The sequence below is a fragment of the Oncorhynchus mykiss genome, chromosome Y, assembly GCF_013265735.2.
Source record: "Oncorhynchus mykiss isolate Arlee chromosome Y, USDA_OmykA_1.1, whole genome shotgun sequence".
Taxonomy (NCBI): domain Eukaryota; kingdom Metazoa; phylum Chordata; class Actinopteri; order Salmoniformes; family Salmonidae; genus Oncorhynchus; species Oncorhynchus mykiss.
This window is the reverse complement of record NC_048593.1, coordinates 1545649-1563131: the sequence shown is the minus strand read 5'-3', so window position 1 is coordinate 1563131 and position 17483 is coordinate 1545649. Positions and strand designations below refer to the sequence as shown.

The 17483-nt window shown below is 41.1% G+C and overlaps 2 protein-coding genes and 7 non-coding genes across 11 annotated transcripts; 8 read left to right on the top strand and 1 right to left on the bottom strand.

The window, feature by feature from the left end:
- Positions 1 to 4291: 4291 nt before the first annotated feature.
- LOC110509512 (mediator of RNA polymerase II transcription subunit 22) lies at positions 4292 to 8507 on the bottom strand. Of its 3 annotated transcripts, none has more exons than XM_021590415.2 (5): positions 8380 to 8507; positions 7986 to 8134; positions 6908 to 6988; positions 6386 to 6594; positions 4292 to 4873 (listed from the first exon to the last, which is right to left on the bottom strand). In XM_021590415.2, exons 2-5 carry the CDS (start codon positions 8106 to 8108, stop codon positions 4639 to 4641), a joined length of 648 nt encoding a protein of 215 aa, XP_021446090.2. In that variant the 5' UTR covers positions 8109 to 8134; positions 8380 to 8507; the 3' UTR covers positions 4292 to 4638. The 3 variants fall into 3 exon arrangements, with proteins under 3 accessions (XP_021446090.2, XP_021446091.2, XP_021446092.1); XM_021590416.2 differs by having other exon boundaries at positions 4292 to 4802; XM_021590417.2 differs by lacking the exon at positions 4292 to 4873 and having other exon boundaries at positions 5392 to 6594.
- LOC110509510 (60S ribosomal protein L7a) lies at positions 8491 to 12072 on the top strand. Its single transcript, XM_021590414.2, has 8 exons — positions 8491 to 8535; positions 9325 to 9445; positions 9686 to 9835; positions 10120 to 10260; positions 10461 to 10540; positions 10798 to 10928; positions 11178 to 11247; positions 11931 to 12072. Exons 1-8 carry the CDS (start codon positions 8533 to 8535, stop codon positions 12033 to 12035), a joined length of 801 nt encoding a protein of 266 aa, XP_021446089.1. The 5' UTR covers positions 8491 to 8532; the 3' UTR covers positions 12036 to 12072.
- LOC118945677 lies at positions 9170 to 9246 on the top strand. The gene has a single exon (XR_005040792.1). It is a non-coding gene; the product is annotated as a small nucleolar RNA SNORD36 (small nucleolar RNA).
- On the top strand, positions 9516 to 9584 carry LOC118945682. The gene has a single exon (XR_005040797.1). It is a non-coding gene; the product is annotated as a small nucleolar RNA SNORD24 (small nucleolar RNA).
- On the top strand, positions 9926 to 9994 carry LOC118945683. The gene has a single exon (XR_005040798.1). It is a non-coding gene; the product is annotated as a small nucleolar RNA SNORD24 (small nucleolar RNA).
- Positions 10311 to 10378, top strand: LOC118945678. Its single transcript, XR_005040793.1, has one exon. It is a non-coding gene; the product is annotated as a small nucleolar RNA SNORD36 (small nucleolar RNA).
- LOC118945679 lies at positions 10632 to 10708 on the top strand. The gene has a single exon (XR_005040794.1). It is a non-coding gene; the product is annotated as a small nucleolar RNA SNORD36 (small nucleolar RNA).
- On the top strand, positions 11034 to 11101 carry LOC118945680. The gene has a single exon (XR_005040795.1). It is a non-coding gene; the product is annotated as a small nucleolar RNA SNORD36 (small nucleolar RNA).
- LOC118945684 lies at positions 11359 to 11424 on the top strand. Its single transcript, XR_005040799.1, has one exon. It is a non-coding gene; the product is annotated as a small nucleolar RNA SNORD24 (small nucleolar RNA).
- Positions 12073 to 17483: the final 5411 nt, after the last annotated feature.

The following is a 17483-nucleotide window of genomic DNA, read 5'->3' as shown; positions in this document are numbered from 1 at the left end:
AATCAAATCAAAGTTTATTTGTCACATGCTCCGAATACAACAGTTGTAGACCTTACAGTGAAATGCTTACTTACAGGCTCTAATCAATAGTGCAAAAACGTATTAGTTGATAGGTAAGTAAAGAAATAAAAACAACAGTAAAAATGCAGTGAAAAATAACAGTAGCGAAACTATATACAGTAGCGAGGCTACATACAGACACTTGTTAGTCAGGCTGATTGAGGTAGTATGTACATGAATGTATAGATAAAGTGACTATGCATATATGATAAACAGAGAGCAGCATCAGCGTAAAAGAGGGGCTGGAGGGGCACACAATGCAAATAGTCTGGGTAGCCATTTGATTTTGGCTGTCACAAAACTGTTGAGAAGCCTTTTTGTCTTAGACTTGGCACTCCGGTACCGCTTGCCATGTGGTAGTAGAGAGAACAGTCTATGGCTGGGGTCTTTGACAATTTTTAGGGCCTTCCTCTGACACCACCTGGTGTAGAGGTCCTGGATGGCAGGCAGCTTAGCCCCAGTGATGTACTGGGCCGTACGCACTACCCCCTATACTGCGTCTAATGTCCATTGCTCATGTTTCTCATGGCTCAAGCAAGTCTCTTCTTATTATTGGTGTCCTTTAGTAGTGGTTTCTTTGCAGAAATTCGACCATGAAGTCCTGATTCAGTCTCCTCTGAACAGTTGATGTTGAGATGTGTCTGTTACTTGAGCTCCGTGAAGCATTTATTTGGGCTGTAATTTATCCTCTGTAGCAGAGGTAACTCTGGGTCTTCCTTTCCTGTTGCGGTCCTCATGATAGCCAGTTTCATCATCGCTTGATGGTTTTTGCGTCTGGACTTGAAGAAACTTACAAAGTTCTTGTACTTTTCCTGATTGACTGACCTTCATGTCTTAAAGTAATGATGGACTGTTGTTTCACTTTGCTTATTTGAGCTGTTCTTGCCATAACATGGACTTTGTCTTTTACCAAATAGGGCTATCTATTGTATACCACCCCTACCTTGTCACAACACAACTGATTGGCTCAAACGCATTAAGGGAAGAAATTCCACAAATTAACAAGGCACACCTGTTAACTGAAATTCATTCCAGGTGACTACCTCATGAAGCTGGTTGAGAGAATGCCAAGAGTGTGCAAAGCTGTCATCAAGGCAAAGGGTGGCTACTTTGAAGAATCTCAAATATATAAAATATATTTAGATTTGTTTAACACTTTTTTGGTTACTACATGATTCCATATGTGTTATTCCATAGTTTTGATGTCTTCACTATTATTCTACAATATAGAAAAAACATTTAAATAACGAAAAACCTTGGAATGATTAGGTGTTTTTCCAAACTTTTAACTGGTACTCTATATAAACATTCACACACCATTTTGAGAGAATCAACTGCTGATACTGATAGGATAACACAATATTTCTGAGACGAAGAGATGTTTATATTTTTAGCTGACATATTTTGACCTATTAGAGAAGCTAACTGTCAATCTGCACTTGTCTGTCCCAGCTGTGGAACCACCCAAACATCACAAGAGGCCAAACAACGAGAAGGCCACTGATGACTACCACTTCGAGAAGTTCAAGAAGAGGAATCACAGATACTGGGGACAGATTGGCCCTAGGACTGGAGATTGAAAAATCTCTACTAAACATGCTTTTTAGTCTAGGACTAGGCTTAATCTGTGTCCTGGAAGCCAGCCCTAAATGTTCTTCAGAAAACAAAAATCTCCCTGTTTTCCTCGTGAACACCTTTGTCCCCTTCTCCTTTTTGTTTCCAGCATTGTTATATTGTCTGGGACTTGATCAATGTTATGTATTGTCTATATTTGTATTCTACCATTGCAGATAGCATGTGAAATGTCATAAATCTGAATTATGTGATGGTGTCATTCCATCCTTGGTTTCTACAATACATTTCCCATGCTATTTTAGAATTTTTGTGTCAAAGTTAGAATAAAAGTATTTTTGTTGTAGCAGTATACATTTTCAGATTTTTCCAGAAATATCTGGGATTTTTTTAAAGAGAAGAGGCCGAAGCTTGAGTTTATAATTATGTTTTATTGACTTGTCCAATCCTTCATGGAATTAACAAACGCTTACTAACTGAAATTGCAAAATTACAAAAATACTGCTGCAAAAGAAATCCAATAACATGTCCATGACATGCTGTCCTATAGTCATACATTTAAACATGTTTTAACAGAACGAAAGAAAATGGCATCTAGTAATACTGTACATCTCTGCCACTGAGTTAACTGAAATGGGTTTCACCTAACGAAATATCAACAACAATGTACATAATGGGCATATTAACACCAGAAAGAGCAAAATACAAAACCTTTATAATCTTAGATATCCAGGGACACATTTTAAGGTGCTTAGGCCAGCTAATTAAGTCTTCAAACTAGTTGTATTATTACTTCTAATCTTGTCCCAACTATTCATGAATGAAGAACACTAAAATTTCAAATACGTTCCTACAGATCTTATAGCATTTATGAACTGTTACAGTTGATTACCATTATTGATTTCATAAAATATGTGTGATGTTTGTGCAGTTTGGAGTGTTGTTAGAACCATAGTTATACACAGTGATGGAGGGAGAGGTCCATTCTTGTTCCAATAGAAGGGTTGATTTGTTTAGCAACCAAACCGACCTGTGCGCAACTATAGGACAAAACAGACAGGATTGTAAACTACATTTAGTCTCCAAATGTTTATTGAAAACACAAATACATTTGCCCAATGAGCACTTCTCTCTCAAATACATCGTTACAGCTGATGGTTACATACAGTTGAAGTCGGAAGTTTACATACACCTTAGCCAAATACATTTAAACTCAGTTTTTCATAATTCCTGACATTTAATCCTAGACAAAATTCCCTGTCTTGGGTCAGTTAGGATCACCACTTTATTTTAAGAATGTGAAAAGTCAGAATAATAGTAGAGATAATAATTATTTCAGCTTTGCATTCTTTCTTCACATTCCCAGTGGGTCAGAATTTTACATACACTCAATTAGCATTTGGCAGCATTGCCTTTAAATTGTCACCTTGGGTCAAATGTTTCAGGTAGCCTTCCACAAGCTTCCCACAATAATTTGGGTGAATTTTGGCCCATTCCTCCTGACAGAGCTGGTGTAACTGAGTCAGGTTTGTAGGCCTGCTTGCTCGCACACACTTTTTCAGTTCTGCCCACAAATGTTCTAGAGGATTGGGGTCATGGCTTTGTGATGACCACTCCAATACCTGAACTTTGTTGTCCTTAAGCCATAACTTTGGAAGTTATGCTTGGGGTCATTGTCCATTTGGAAGACCCATTTGCGACCAAGCTTTAACTTCCTGACTAATGTCTTAAGATGTTGCTTCAATATATCCACATAATTTTTCTCCCTCATGATGCCATCTATTTTGTGAAGTGCACCAGTCCCTCCTGCAGCAAAGCACCCCCATGTTTGATGCTGCCACCCCTGTGCTTCACCGTTGGGATGGTGTCCTTCGGCTTGCAAGCTACCCCCTTTTCCTCTAAACATAACGATGGCCATTATGGCCAAACAGTTCTATTTTTGTTTCATCAGACCAGAGGATATTTCTCCAAAAATGACAATATTTGTCCCCATGTGCAGTTGCAAACCATAGTCTGGCTTTTTTATGGCAGTTTTTGAGGAGTGGCTTCTTCTTTGCTGTGCGGCCTTTCAGGTTATGTTGATATAGGACTTGTTTTACTGTGGATATAAATACTTTTGTACCTGTTTCCTTCAGCATCTTCACATGTTCCTGCTGTTGTTCTGGGATTGATTTGCACTTTTCCCACCAAAGTACTCTAGGAGACAGAACGCGTCTCCTTCCTGAGCGGTATGACGGCTGTGTGGTCCCATGTGTGTGGTCCTACTTGCATATTATTGTTTGTACAGATGAACGTGGTACCTTCAGGCGTTTTGAAATTGCTCCCAAGGATGAACCAGACTTGTGGAGGTCTACAATTGTTGAGGTCTTGGCTGATTTCTTTTGATTTTCCCATGATGTCAAGCAAAGAGGCACTGAGTTTGAAGGTAGGCCTTGAAATACATCCACAGGTACACCTCCAATTGACTCAAATTATGTCAATTAGACTACCAGAAGCTTCTAAAGCCATGACATTATTTTCTGGAATTTTCCAAGCTGTTTAAAGGCACAGTCAACTTAGTGTATGTAAACTTCTGATCCACTGGAATTGTGATAAAGTGAATTATAAGTGAAATAATCTGTCTGTAAACAGTTGTTGGAAAAATTACTTGTGTCATGCACAAAGTAGATGTCCTAACCGACTTGCCAAAACTATAGTTTGTTCACAAAATATTTGTGGAGTTGTTGAAAAACGAGTTTTCAAATGACTCCAACCTAAGTGTATGTAAACTTCCGACTTGAACTGTAGCTAGTGAAAAAGCCACCTACAATTCCCCACTTGGAAGCTTCTTGTCATTGTTGTTAGCTATCTGACCGTTTAGAATCATAAAAATGCATGCCTTCCGGCCACATCGATGTGTGTGCATAATGTTTTTGACGTTGTCACCCAACCCGTCTTTGTGCCCATCCATATGGTCTGCTCCAGTGCTTTAGGGCTCATCTATCGCGCCAGTGGTCCCTTGACCGTTTAAGTTGTGTTTGGGGGTAGTTTCCTGTGAGGTGGGTCCGTCTGTGTCCTCCACGCCCTCCTGGGCTGACCTAGATGTGTCACCCCCGTCCGGGGACGCCCAACTGTCCCCGCGCCGGTAGGCCTCGCACAGAGGCAGGTCCGTACTGTCCCACTGACTGTAGCTTTACCAGAACAAAAACCATAGGGGGGCATAGAATCAGCAAAGCACAGAGAGGAAGGGGCAGACTCACATCTGGTACAGACACACACACACACATGCACAAAAGAGACAGACAGGTATGATACACACAAGAAGTCAGTAAACAGCAGTATAAAGGACAAGCTTAAGCTCTAAGGATCACAGAGAAATGTTATCTGGTGCTGTGATGATATCCCTATATAAATAAGTGTGTCTTCATTCCTGTCCGTCTTCGCTATTAACAGCCTCAATGCGATCTCAAAGATGGTCAACTGAACACGTTCATAGCTTGTTTTTTCCATTTCCAAATGCAACACAATCAATGGAACATGACCTGGAGCAAATGGTCAATGACTAGCTTTGGGTCATCTTGAACTGAGTGCTTAAAATACCTAAATCACCTAATTTTGTAACCATAATCCCAGAAGTGTATTAGGTCCTGATGCAGGGGTAAGAACAGGAAATGCAAAGGCAGAGAAAAAGAGTGGCCCCAACACCTTGCATGCCTAAAAGCAGCATCCAGAGAGACAGCTAGATTTCTCACAGTTAAACAAATTAGACAACGAACTACATTGTTTTGTGTCTAGTTTATTTTTTAAAGTTTAAAAGGGTTTAAGGGTGGGTCTATGTAGGTGACTGATATAGACTTAATACATAATGCCATAGTTGATGTTCGTGCTTTGTGAACACAATTTGCACGGTTACTGGCTTGGTAACTTGTCGGCTAGCTAGGGATGGAATCGGTAGAGATACTGGATTCTGTTCAAACAAGTTTATGGAACCCTCATAGAGATTGGATTTGAGACATGTCTAGCACTTTCCAGTCAAAAAACATTCTATAGAAAATGAATAACATAGAAAGCTTCAAATGGCTGGTGTGATTATACAATGGTTAATCTACCTATACATCCATAATTTATATTTGGGGTTATAAAGACATGTTAATGGAGGAAAAACTACAACAATTGAATATAAATAATCTTCCAGTGATTTTGTGATTGTATCATAGTTTTTGTTCTTCATAAGAATCCAAGAAATATGCTACAAAGCATTTAACATGTATTTTTCTGACATTTCCCTTTCCTCCTCTCTATGCATGTTCTCTTATTCATCACTTCCATTTGCCTATTACAAAGAACTGAGGAAGAATATAGCAACCAGATACAGTAGAAACTCCACACTTATGATTGAGTGTAACATTTACCATGTAGAGACCTACAATCTATCATACATGAGGATAAAAACTTCCAGAGGCATGTCAAACAAGGCACTTCATTTAATTTTAAACTAAATGAGATGAGATTCTCACGTTAAATGTACTGCAATTGATTTTTGACCATAGATAGATCAATCATCTATTGAACCCGGGCATTTAGATATTCTAATGAAGTTGACTCAACATACAAAGACAATAACGAACTAATGGATATGACTGAGGTGGTGGGGTAAGATCAACCCTTCATAAGGCACGGCGGTGAGGGGTATAGGTGCTATAATGTTGGGGCTATAGGGCATGATGGAGTAGGCCAAATGATCAACGACTGTACAGTATGAGCCTACTTGTACCTGGAGGAGTAATATTCTTCCTCTAGCTCGTACAGGTCGATGGCGATCTCGTCGCGGAGCGAGGTGAGCTTCTTGTCGCACTCCTCCTGCAGCGAGCGCAGCTGCTGGTTCTGCAGGCTGATGGCCTCATTGACTGACGGGAAGTCGTTGAGGATCAAGAACTGCTTCAAGTCCGACACCAGTTTCATCAGGGACTCGCCCGCACGCACCTTTAGACACAACAACAAAGCACTGGGATTATCACTGGTGCTTTTGCTTTGTAACATGCACTCATGTTCATTATGCACCAAATGGGGAAAGCACTGACTGAAACAGGGAAGGACTTCCAACGTTTTTAGTTGCAAAATATTTTCAAATGTTTTCTGTTTCATGCCCCCAATGAACATGAGCCAGGATTCAATTCCATGTTTATCATTTACTTTACTAGTGTGATGAATATACACTCTGGGGTTTAAAGACAAGCTTGTTTAGTTTCAAGGGAGTCTGGGTGGTATGTATGTATAGTATAATGAATGTACTTACTATGTTGGCTGCTCTGACATGCATCTCATAATGGTCCTGCTCAGCCTGTGTAGCCCGAGAGACCTGTGTCTCATCCTCTACCTGAAGTAAAACAACCCAACACATTTTGGTTGGAGAGATGACTCTTTTAGTTGAACCATCATTCTTTCAGTAAAAAATCGACACTTTTTCTGTTTCTCTCTCTCACACAGACAAACACACACTATGTCTCACCACTCTGCGACTGGAAGGCCCTACAAGAGGGTGGTGCACACGGCCCAGGGCACCACTGGGAGCGAGCTCCCAGCTATCCAGGACGTACATGCCAGGTGGTGTCTGAGAAATTGCCAAAGATTCCAGCCACCCGAGACATGCTCTCCATGCTCCAGTCTGGCAGGCGTTACCAGTGCATCAAGACTCGGACAAACAGACTCCTAAACAGCTTTAATCCCCTGGCCATAACACGGTAAAATTGCTAACCACAACTGCTCTCCCTCACCCACAGACCATCAACAGGTCTATACAAACTCAAACACAACCTACGCTGCTGCTAAAATTAATATTGATTAGATGTTTAACTCCATTATGCAGCTGTCCAATGATTATTGATTGCCATTACCAATAGTATTTACTGTATCTATTTATTCTGCTACTGGTCACTATTACTCATGTTTACATGTATATTCTACCATTAGTATATTACCATGAGTATTTATATATTCCTGCTACCAGTAACTTTTCAGGCCTGTTCACATATATATCCTACTACCAGTCACTTTTTATGTATAAACCCACCTCTCCTGCACATTGAATAAGGTACTGGCACTGACCAGTACATACTTGCATTTTCATGTTCTTTAACGCTCATCATAGTTTTTATGTGGTTTTTATTTTTACTTGTATTTGCTACTCTATTTTCTAGTATCTATATTATTAATATTACTATTATTGTCACTGCATTTTTGGGAAAGAACTCTAAAAGGTAAGAATTTCACTGTACTTTTTACACAGGTTGCATGCTGCGCACGTGGCGCGCGCACACACACACACACACACACACACACACACACACACACAAATATCGTAATGTTACAGCTACCTTTGCAGTTTTGATGATTTCTGTGAGGTTGTCTAGAATGGACCTAATATCATCCTTCAGTCTTTTGTTGTAGTTCTGAAGAAGGCTCTCCTTGCTTTGAGGTAGCGCTCTTTGGCTTGCCATAGTATTCAGGAATGTGAACAAACCCACTAAAAGCACATAAAGAATATAAATAACATAAAATACGATCATAAAGTTATGTTGTTAACTAGAAAAATAAAACGGCATGTGCATGGCACTGGCTAACGTTAGTAACGTTAGTTTATCACAAGTGTATTAACTTCCTCCACTTGCAAAAATGTACATAGAAATGCATGAACCAAATATGTTTAGACATATCCTATGATTGTGCACCCTATATATAGTCTAGTATTATTCATGAAATCTCAATTACCTTCAAATTCATTGTTGAAAAATACTATTTATAAAAACAGAAACATCCCGTTCAAAAACAACCCTGCCGTCGATTGTTAATGACGTCACATCAAGATATCGCGGAACTTAAATTACCCACAATGCATAGGTCTTCCTTTCTATCTGATCCAACATGGTGAGTGTATGGATATTTCGTTTGGTGGGGAAAAGATACATGTTTTCATCCATTACCATCTTATTTTTTAAATGTTTTTGTGTCATAAAAGTTACTCTTACTTGTCGTACATAAACAAAGCACCCATTTCACATTGGTATGTTAATAATGTTTTGCTGTTTTATCCGAAATCTCCCATGACTTGGCACTTGGAAGTTGTCCGCAGGAACACCACAGAGTGGTTTATTTAACACCATCTGTGTCTAGGAACTTGTTGACATGCAGTTTATGGAAACGTTAAATCATGCATTACACTTTTTACGCATCTTGGAAAATGTATAGTTGATGTGGGACTAAAGGGCTATTGCAACGTAGCTAGCGAGTGGGATAGCTAGTCTCGAAGGCCTAACTTCGCGTCAGTTTAGGTTACGGGTCTCACGGCCTGTTCCATGCGCCCAGATTGCGTTAACTCATTATCCATAACAGTAGTAGTGAAGGATATCAAATTATCAAGTAATTCGAAGTTGTCAAGTAAACCATTGTATGCCTTTGAGAGCTGGGTAGTTAAATGTGCTAACTAGGTAGCCAAAGCTAACGTTACCTCCAAAGACGCTAGTGTTGATGTCTGTTCGCACAGACATTTTATTAATGGCTTTTGCAATGATGCTTTGAATTTGTTGAACTGAATCTGTTATGTTGATTCAAAACACGAGCTTTTTAACCCTGAGCTAAAGCCACAGTTAAGTTGTATTCTGTTAAATGTGTTTGACCGTTTAACGTTATGCTGACCAGTCTACCTGTTTTTGAAAGCCTAAAGGCAAGAAGTCTAAGGGGAAGAAGGTGGCACCCGCCCCTTCAGTGGCCAAGAAGCACGAGGCCAAGAAAGTGGTCAATCCCCTGTTCGAGAAGAGGCCAAAGAACTATGGCATTGGTGAGTAAAGTCAGCCTGGGATTTATATTATGTTTTAACCTACTGTTAGACATTTTCCCATGTCAGCATGTGCAGATGATGTAAAGAATATTTGCTATCTTAACAACAATGCAGACAACCCACCAAGATCGCTGATGCACTTCTTTCATGATTATAGTGGCTTCAGGCTATTTTCTATTCATTCTAAAGTGATTAGATGCACTAACCCCCCCCCCCCCCCCCCCCCCCCCATGTTTATAGGGCAGGACATCCAGCCCAAGCGTGATCTGACACGCTTTGTGAAATGGCCCCGCTACATTCGCCTGCAGAGGCAGCGCTCCATCCTGTACAAGCGTCTGAAGGTCCCCCCTGCGATCAACCAGTTCACCCAGGCACTGGACCGCCAGACGGGTAAGTCTGTGCAATGGCTTATCAATATTGCTGAGTTGTGTATTGACATGGGGGAATTGTTTCTGAAGATGGCTGGTATATTGTGGGTTTTGCAGATGATGTGAAAGAATATTTGCTAACTGAACAGCAATGTTGACACCCACCAAGATCACTGATGCACCTTACTGTACTTGAAAGACCCTCAAGCTATTCGGCTGGATCCCTAACTTTTGACAACTTGAGTTACAGTTGTTTTCTGCATTTCCTCAGATCCAGTGGGATGTACTAATTCTGTATCTCTGCAGCCACACAGCTGTTCAAACTGGCCCACAAGTACAGGCCGGAGACCAAGCAGGAGAAGAAGCAGAGGCTGCTGGCCCGCGCTGAGCAGAAGGCTGCTGGAAAGGGAGATACCCCAACCAAGAGGCCTCCTGTTCTCCGTGCAGGTGAGGCATGAGGGATTGAAGTCATTTTTAGATTACATACTTTGGCCTTGATGCAATGATGTTTGAATTTCTTCACCTGAAACAATCGTGTAGTTTGAGCTTTTTAACTCTGAGCATCAGCCTCAATAATTGTTTTTGACTAGTTCAACAGAACTTGTGGTTGAACATGTTTTTGATATCCATGTTGAATTCTCCCATAGGTGTGAACACAGTCACCACTCTAGTGGAAAGCAAGAAGGCCCAGCTGGTGGTCATTGCCCACGATGTGGACCCTATTGAGGTAGGACTCCTTTCACTATTCTATGCTTATTTTGCTCATTATGGGTGAGCTGTTGCAGACTTGATCATTATTCATGGGCTAATGTGGTTCTTTGCAATGATGCTTGAATTTCTTCACCTGAATCCTCAATGTGGATCAAAACATACAATCTTTTTAATTCTGAGCGAAGACTAATATTGTAGTTGAGAAGCAAAAGCACAGTCAAGTGTTTGGTCCACAAAGAATAGATACTTGACATTTTCTTTTCCCCTTTGTAGTTAGTGGTGTTCCTGCCTGCTCTGTGTCGTAAGATGGGTGTCCCTTACTGCATTGTCAAGGGAAAGGCCAGGTTGGGACGACTGGTACACAGAAAGACCTGCACTTCAGTTGCCTTCACACAGACAAACCCGTAAGTAACAGGTGGCATAGCCAAACATTTGTGAAAGTGGTGTTGATGCACTAAGGCCTACGCCTAGGAATTTGCGCTTGTGCTTTATAATATTGATTAAATCCTTTGGCGATGATGTATGAATTTCTTCAACTGAACATGTTGCTTTTTGAGCTTTTTAACCATGAACCAAAGGATTGTGTGCAGTGTTAACTGGATCTCAAATGTTCTTTGTGACGATGCACTGATGACATGTTCCTACCTTTTCAGTGAGGACAAAGGTGCCCTTGCCAAGCTGGTGGAAGCCATCAAGACCAACTACAATGACAGATACGAGGAGGTGAGTGGCTGGTCTGCCCACCATCTTTGTTAATATTGACAAGTAGTCAAGCCAGTATGTTTTGGTGTCCTGAAGATGGAATGGATTATCTTGTGGGTCACGTTTTGGTTTTGCAGATGACTTGACATATTTGCTCTCTTAAAAGGGATATTGACACCCACTAGGATCACTGATGCAATTTTTGTTAACGACCCTTTGCATGTGTTAATTTCTGTATATGGCTTCAGGGCAGGGAATTGGCAGGAACCTCACGATACAATTTCACGATACTTAGACGCCGATACAAAATGTATTGTGATTTTTATGTTTCAAACGTATTGCTCACTGTATGCTGCAGGGAGACAGAGGACCTGAAAACAAGTTCTGATCAATTGGGGAAATGGTAGTGCTGAACATGTTGGCTCACTGTTTTTTGTGGGATTGAGAACAAGCTATAGGATTAAAAATACCAGCCTTTTGGCACAGGCACAGCAGACTAGCTCTAGCTAGCGCTACCTTTTTACAAACTGATACTGGAGTCAAATATCGATTGTCAAAAATATTGCGATATCCCCCCTGTTGCTACATAACTGGGGGGGATCTGGAGGCAGATTGCTGCAGTCTTCGCCTTTCTCTAAAATGTATTTAGTATGCCATTCCCCACCAGGCTGAATTAAATCATGACAATGTGCTTCCTTTCCTAGATCCGTCGTCACTGGGGAGGTGGTATCATGGGCCCCAAGTCCACAGCCCGCATCACAAAGCTGGAGAAGGCAAAGGCCAAGGAACTGGCCACCAAGCTCGGATAAACTGTTTGCTATCAAAATAAATGTTCCAAGAAATATGCTATTTTTTTCTGGTCTTTTGTCAGATTGGATTGTGTGTATACTGAACAAAAAAATTCAACAATTTTACCGAGTTCAGAAAAGGAAATCAGTCAATTGAAGGAATGCAAACTAGCCGTTTTGAATGCAAAATGTGAACTACGAAACTCGTGTAGATCCGATGAGGAAAAGTTTAGCTGTATGTGAACAAGTGGCTCAGCCAATCATTCACATAACAGAATGCAGCATGCGACCGAAGAGAAGAGACAAAGTATGCTAGTAACAGTATCAGCGCGTGCTCTGGAAAGACAGCGGGAGAGTGGCATGGCATTTTTCCAGTTAACTTACAGCAGCACGTCCCTTGAATGATAAGGAAGAGGTAGGTGAGTATGAAACAATGTTCTTCCCCAAAAGGAGAGCAAAGCGACAATCTTTTTTCAGTAGCTATAGTTATAGCTGTGTCATCTTAAAATAACCCTAATTTATAAGACGGTTCTTATTTGATCAATGGTGGTGGTCGGACCCATCTATGTGAATCTAGCCACAATGAGGATTAGCCACAATAGTGGACTTTGCGGTTAGCCTTCAAAATAAAAGTATCATTGACTGATGCGAATGAATACAAGTAGTATAATTATGACATTGAATAGATCATGCTAAATGAGTTTGAAATGTTATATAAAACCAAAAGACAATCTGAAATCACACTGGATGTATTGGACTTAGAATTTAATTACGGGCATACTTATTTCACTGTACAACCTTACCTGTGGATCAATGACATGGGGTGTCCGTCTACTCAGTGACAGCCAGAGTACATTTGTGTCGTAGCTTTGAATGTGGGACTCTGAAAGAACTGAATTGAGACATTTATTGTTAACCTATGTGTATTGAACATTATTCCAGAGGAAAAACAATACTGCGTGGATGTTTTGGAGTCTGATAACTGAGGAGGATGTTGGGAAAAAATATATTGGGTATTGAGTAGACTGTTACCCCATTTCATTGATCCCCAAACCTTAGGTGAAGCTGTACACTGCAATATGAATGTCACCTCCCCTCCCCCTAGAGTTGCAGTTTTTAACAAAATAGCACAGTTGGTTGAGCCAATAAAACTGCAGCCATCCTCTCCAGTGCCACCAAGATTCCCTCGCTGTGGGGGTATGTCTGCGTGATGCTGATGAGAGCCCTCTTGCTGGTCTTCTCCATGCTTCATGCTTGGCTGCAAACGGAACATCTCTTGAACAACTGCATTAGGCAATCGTATGAGGTGGTGTTGACTGGGTTGGCCTGTGACAGGGTGATATAATACTCAGCCAAGTTGTAAATTACATTTTGTTCAAAGGAAGGATGAATCTTTTTGCTAATGCACTTCACATCCAAAATTACACTAGTTGTATCTGCTTGGCTGGGAAATTAGCCTACTAGTTTATCAAGCTTCTTTTTTAATACAACTTTTCACATAACAAACATTACCTGTCGTTGTTGATGATGGCCTAGGAACAGTGGGTTAACTGCCTTGTTCAGGGGCAGAAAGACAGATTTTTACCTTGTCAGCTTGGGGATTCGGTCTTGCTATCTTTCGGTTACTAGTCCAACGCTCTAACCACTAGGCTACCTGCTGCCTGAGGTACATATGTACACATACAGTGCATTTGGAAAGTATTAAGACCCCTTGACTTTTTCCACATTTAGTTACAGCCTAATTCTAAAATTGATTAAATTGTTTCTTTCCCTCATCAATCTACACACAATAGCCCATAATGACAAAGCAAGAACAGGTTTTTAGACATTTTTACATAAGTATTCAGACCCTTTACTCAATACTTTGAAGCACATTTGGCAACGATTACAGCCTTGTGTATTCTTGGGTATGACGCTACAAGCTTGGCACACCTGTAGTTGAGCGTTTCTCCCATTCTCTGCAGATCCTCTCAAGCGCTGTCAGGTTGGATGGAGAGTTGCTGCACAGCTATTTTCAAGTCTCTCCAGAGATGTTTGATTGGGTTCAAGTCCAGAGACCACTCCTGCACTGTTTTGGCTGTGTGTTTAGGGTCTTTGTCCTGTTGGAAGGTGAACCTTTGCCCCAGTCTGAGGTCCTGAGCGCTCTGGAGCAGGTTTGGATGACTAGTCTCCTAGTCCCTACCGCTGAAAGACATCCCCACAGCACGATGCTGCCACCACCATGCTTCACCGTAGGGATGGTGCCAGGTTTCCTCCAGACTTGATGCTTGGCATTCAGGCCAAAGAGTTCAAACTTGGTTTCATCAGACCAGAAAATATTGTTTCTAATGGTCAGTGTTCATTAGGTTCTTTAGAAGCAGTGGCTTCTGTCTGGCCACTCTACCATAAAGGCCTGATTGGTGGAGTGTTGCAGAGATGGTTCTCCCATCATCACACAGGAACTCTGGAGGTGTGTCAGAGTGACCAGCAGGTTCCTTGTCACCTCCCCGACTAAGGACTTTCTCCCCCGATTGCTCAGTTTGGCCGGGCGGCCAATTCTAGGAAGAGTCTTGGGGTTCCAAACTTTTTCCATTAAAGAATGATGGAGGCCACTATGTTCTTGGGGACCTTCAACGCTGCAGACATTTTTTGATACCCTTTCCCAGATCTGTGCCTCGACACAATCCTATCTCGTAGCTCTACGGACCATTCCTTTGACGTCATGGCTTGGTTTTGCTCTGACATGCACTGTCAACTGTGGGACCTTATATAGATGTGTGTGCCTTTCCAAATCATGTCCAAACAATTGAATTTACCACAGGTGGACTCCAATCAAGTTGTAGAAACATCTCAAGGATGATCAATAGAAACAGGATGCACCTGAGCTCAATTTGGAGTCTCATAGCAAAGGGTCTGAATACTTATGTATTAAGGTATTTCTGTTTTTTATTTGTAATAATTTTGCAAACATTTTAACCCAGTTTTCACTTTGTCATTATGGGGAATTGTGTGTAGACTAATTTTTTTCATTTAATCCATTTTACAATAGTTCTGGAACAAAAGTCAAGGGGTCTGAATACTTTCCGAATGCACTGTAGGTAGGGATTAAGTGACTAGGCAACAGGATAGATAATAAACAGTATCAGCAGCGTATGTGATTAGTCAAAAGCATTAGTGAAAAAAGGGTCAACGCTTATAGTCCGGTTAACTATTTAACTAACTATTTAGCAATCTTATAGCTTGGGAGTAGAAGCTGTTCAGGATCCTGTTGGTTCTAGACGTGGTGCATCGGTCCCACTTGCCTGTGTGGTAGCAGAGAAAACAGTCAATGACTTGGGCGGCTGGAGATTTTTAAGGCTTTCCTCTGCCTCCTGGTATAGAGGTCCTGGATGGTACGGTTCTCGGCCCCAGTGATGTACTGGGCCGTATGAACTACCCTCTGTAGCGCCTTGCGGTCGGATGCCAAGCATTTGCCATACCAAATGGTGATGCTGCCATTCAAGATGCTCTCAATGGTGCAGCTGTATAACTTTTTCAGAATCTGAGGGCCCATGCTGAATCTTTTCAGGCTCCTGAGGGGGAAGAGGTGTTTTTGTGCCCTCTTCATGACTGTTGATTTGTGGACCATGATAATTCCTTAGTGATGTGAACACCGAGGAACTTCACGCTCTCGACCTACTCTGCTACAGCCCCGTTGATGTGGAGTATGGAAAGATTTGCCATAGAGTGCGAGGGAGAGCTTTGTATGTGTCTCTGTGTGTGGAGTAAAGGTGATCTAGAGGTTTTTTTGCCTCTAGTTGCTGGTAGAAATGAGGTTAAACGGATTTCAGTTTTCCTGCATTAGTCACCGGCCACTAGGAGCGCCGCCTCGTGAGATGAGCATATTCTTGTTTGCTTATGGCCATATACAGTTTGTTGAGTGCGGTCTTAGTGACAGCATCGGTTTGTGGTGGTAAATAGACAGCTATGAAAGATATAAACTCTCTTAGTTAATAGTATGGTCTACAGCCATCATTTCTTCTTTGAGTGTCGGGATTTGGGCCTGGTCTAGGATAATCAATATGTCTTTTGCCTCCATCTCATTGACATAGAAGTCAGAGCAAAAAAATACACAAAATAGAAAATTGGTCAGGAGCCTGTAAAGTGGCCACTATATACCATCCAGCGGCATTCTTACAGGACATTATTGATGCCACATTGGCCGTTTTCATGACACCTTTCTAGTTTTATGTGGGGGAATTTTATTTTGAACATTTCAGAAATCCTGTGACCCAGAAGTACTTTTTTATTGTTGCTGACAAGATGCTGGTGACCCCAACGTCTTCCCCCCGCTGAAGGGTTTCCACTAGATAACAACCAAGTTAAAATTGGCTATATTGTAAAAAGAAACCTGTAACCTAAATGTTCATTATTTAAGGTTAGGGATAGGCATAAGGTTATCAGCGTGGTTAAGGTTAAAATCCGATTTTAACCTCTTGGAACTCTAAGGGCGGTATTTCATTTTTGGATAAAAAACATTCCCGTTTTAAGCGCGATATTTTGTCACGACAAGATGCTCGACTATGCATATAAGTGACAGCTTTGGATAGAAAACACTCTAACGTTTCCAAAACTGCAAATATATTGTCTGTGAGTGCCACAGAACTGATGCTACAGGCGAAACCAAGATGAAATTTCAATCAGGAAGTGCTGCATTTTTTGAAACCGCCTCATGGCAATGACTCCTTATATGGCTGTGGAGGAGCTAGGAGTCAGCTTACATTTTCCACGTTTTCCCCAAGGTGTCTGCAGCATTGTGACGTATTTGTAGGCATATCATTGGAAGATTGACCATAAATGACTACTTCTACCAGGTGGTCGCTTGGTGTCCTCCGTCGCAATTATTGCGTAATCTCCAGCTGCAGTATTTTTCCGTTTGACTTTGAGAAACCGAATGCCACGAATGATTTTTCATCTAATAGAATTGTGAAAAACACCTTGAGGATTGATTCTAAACAACGTTTGCCATGTTTCTGTCGATATTATGGAGCTAATTTGGGAAAAAGTTCGGCGTTGTAGCGACTGCATTTTCCGGTCTTTTTCTTAGCCAAACGTGATGAACAAAACGGAGCTATTTCACATACACAAATAATATCTTTGGATAAAATGAACATTTGCTATCTGAGAGTCTCATCATTGAAAACATCCGAAGTTCTTCAAAGGTAAATTATTTTATTTGAATGCTTTTCTTGTTTTTGTGAAAATGTTGCCTGCTGAATGCTTAATGCTATGCTAGGCTATCAATACTCTTACACAAATGCTTGTGTAGCTGGTTGAAAAGCATATTTTGAAAATCTGAGATGACAGTGTTAACAAAAGGCTAAGCTTGTGTTTCAATATATTTATTTCATTTCAATTGCGATTTTCATGAATAGGAAACGTTGCGTTATGGTAATGAGCTTGAGGCTATGATTACGCTCCCGGATACGGGTTTGGAGTCGCAAGAAGTTT

Excerpts from the sequence above, each read along its gene's own strand:
- LOC110509510 (XM_021590414.2), top strand. Across the intron at positions 9,446-9,685 it reads GCCAAAGAACTATGGCATTG|GGCAGGACATCCAGCCCAAG; the intron begins GTGAGTAAAGTC and ends CCATGTTTATAG. Across the intron at positions 10,541-10,797 it reads ACGATGTGGACCCTATTGAG|TTAGTGGTGTTCCTGCCTGC; the intron begins GTAGGACTCCTT and ends TCCCCTTTGTAG.
- LOC110509512 (XM_021590415.2), bottom strand. The coding sequence starts at position 8,108 with ATGGCAAGCCAAAGAGCGCTACCTCAAAGCAAGGAGAGCCTTCTTCAG. Across the intron at positions 6,989-7,985 it reads AAATCATCAAAACTGCAAAG|GTAGAGGATGAGACACAGGT; the intron begins GTAGCTGTAACA and ends GTTTTACTTCAG. Across the intron at positions 4,874-6,385 it reads GAAGAATATTACTCCTCCAG|ATGTGAGTCTGCCCCTTCCT; the intron begins GTACAAGTAGGC and ends TGTCTGTACCAG.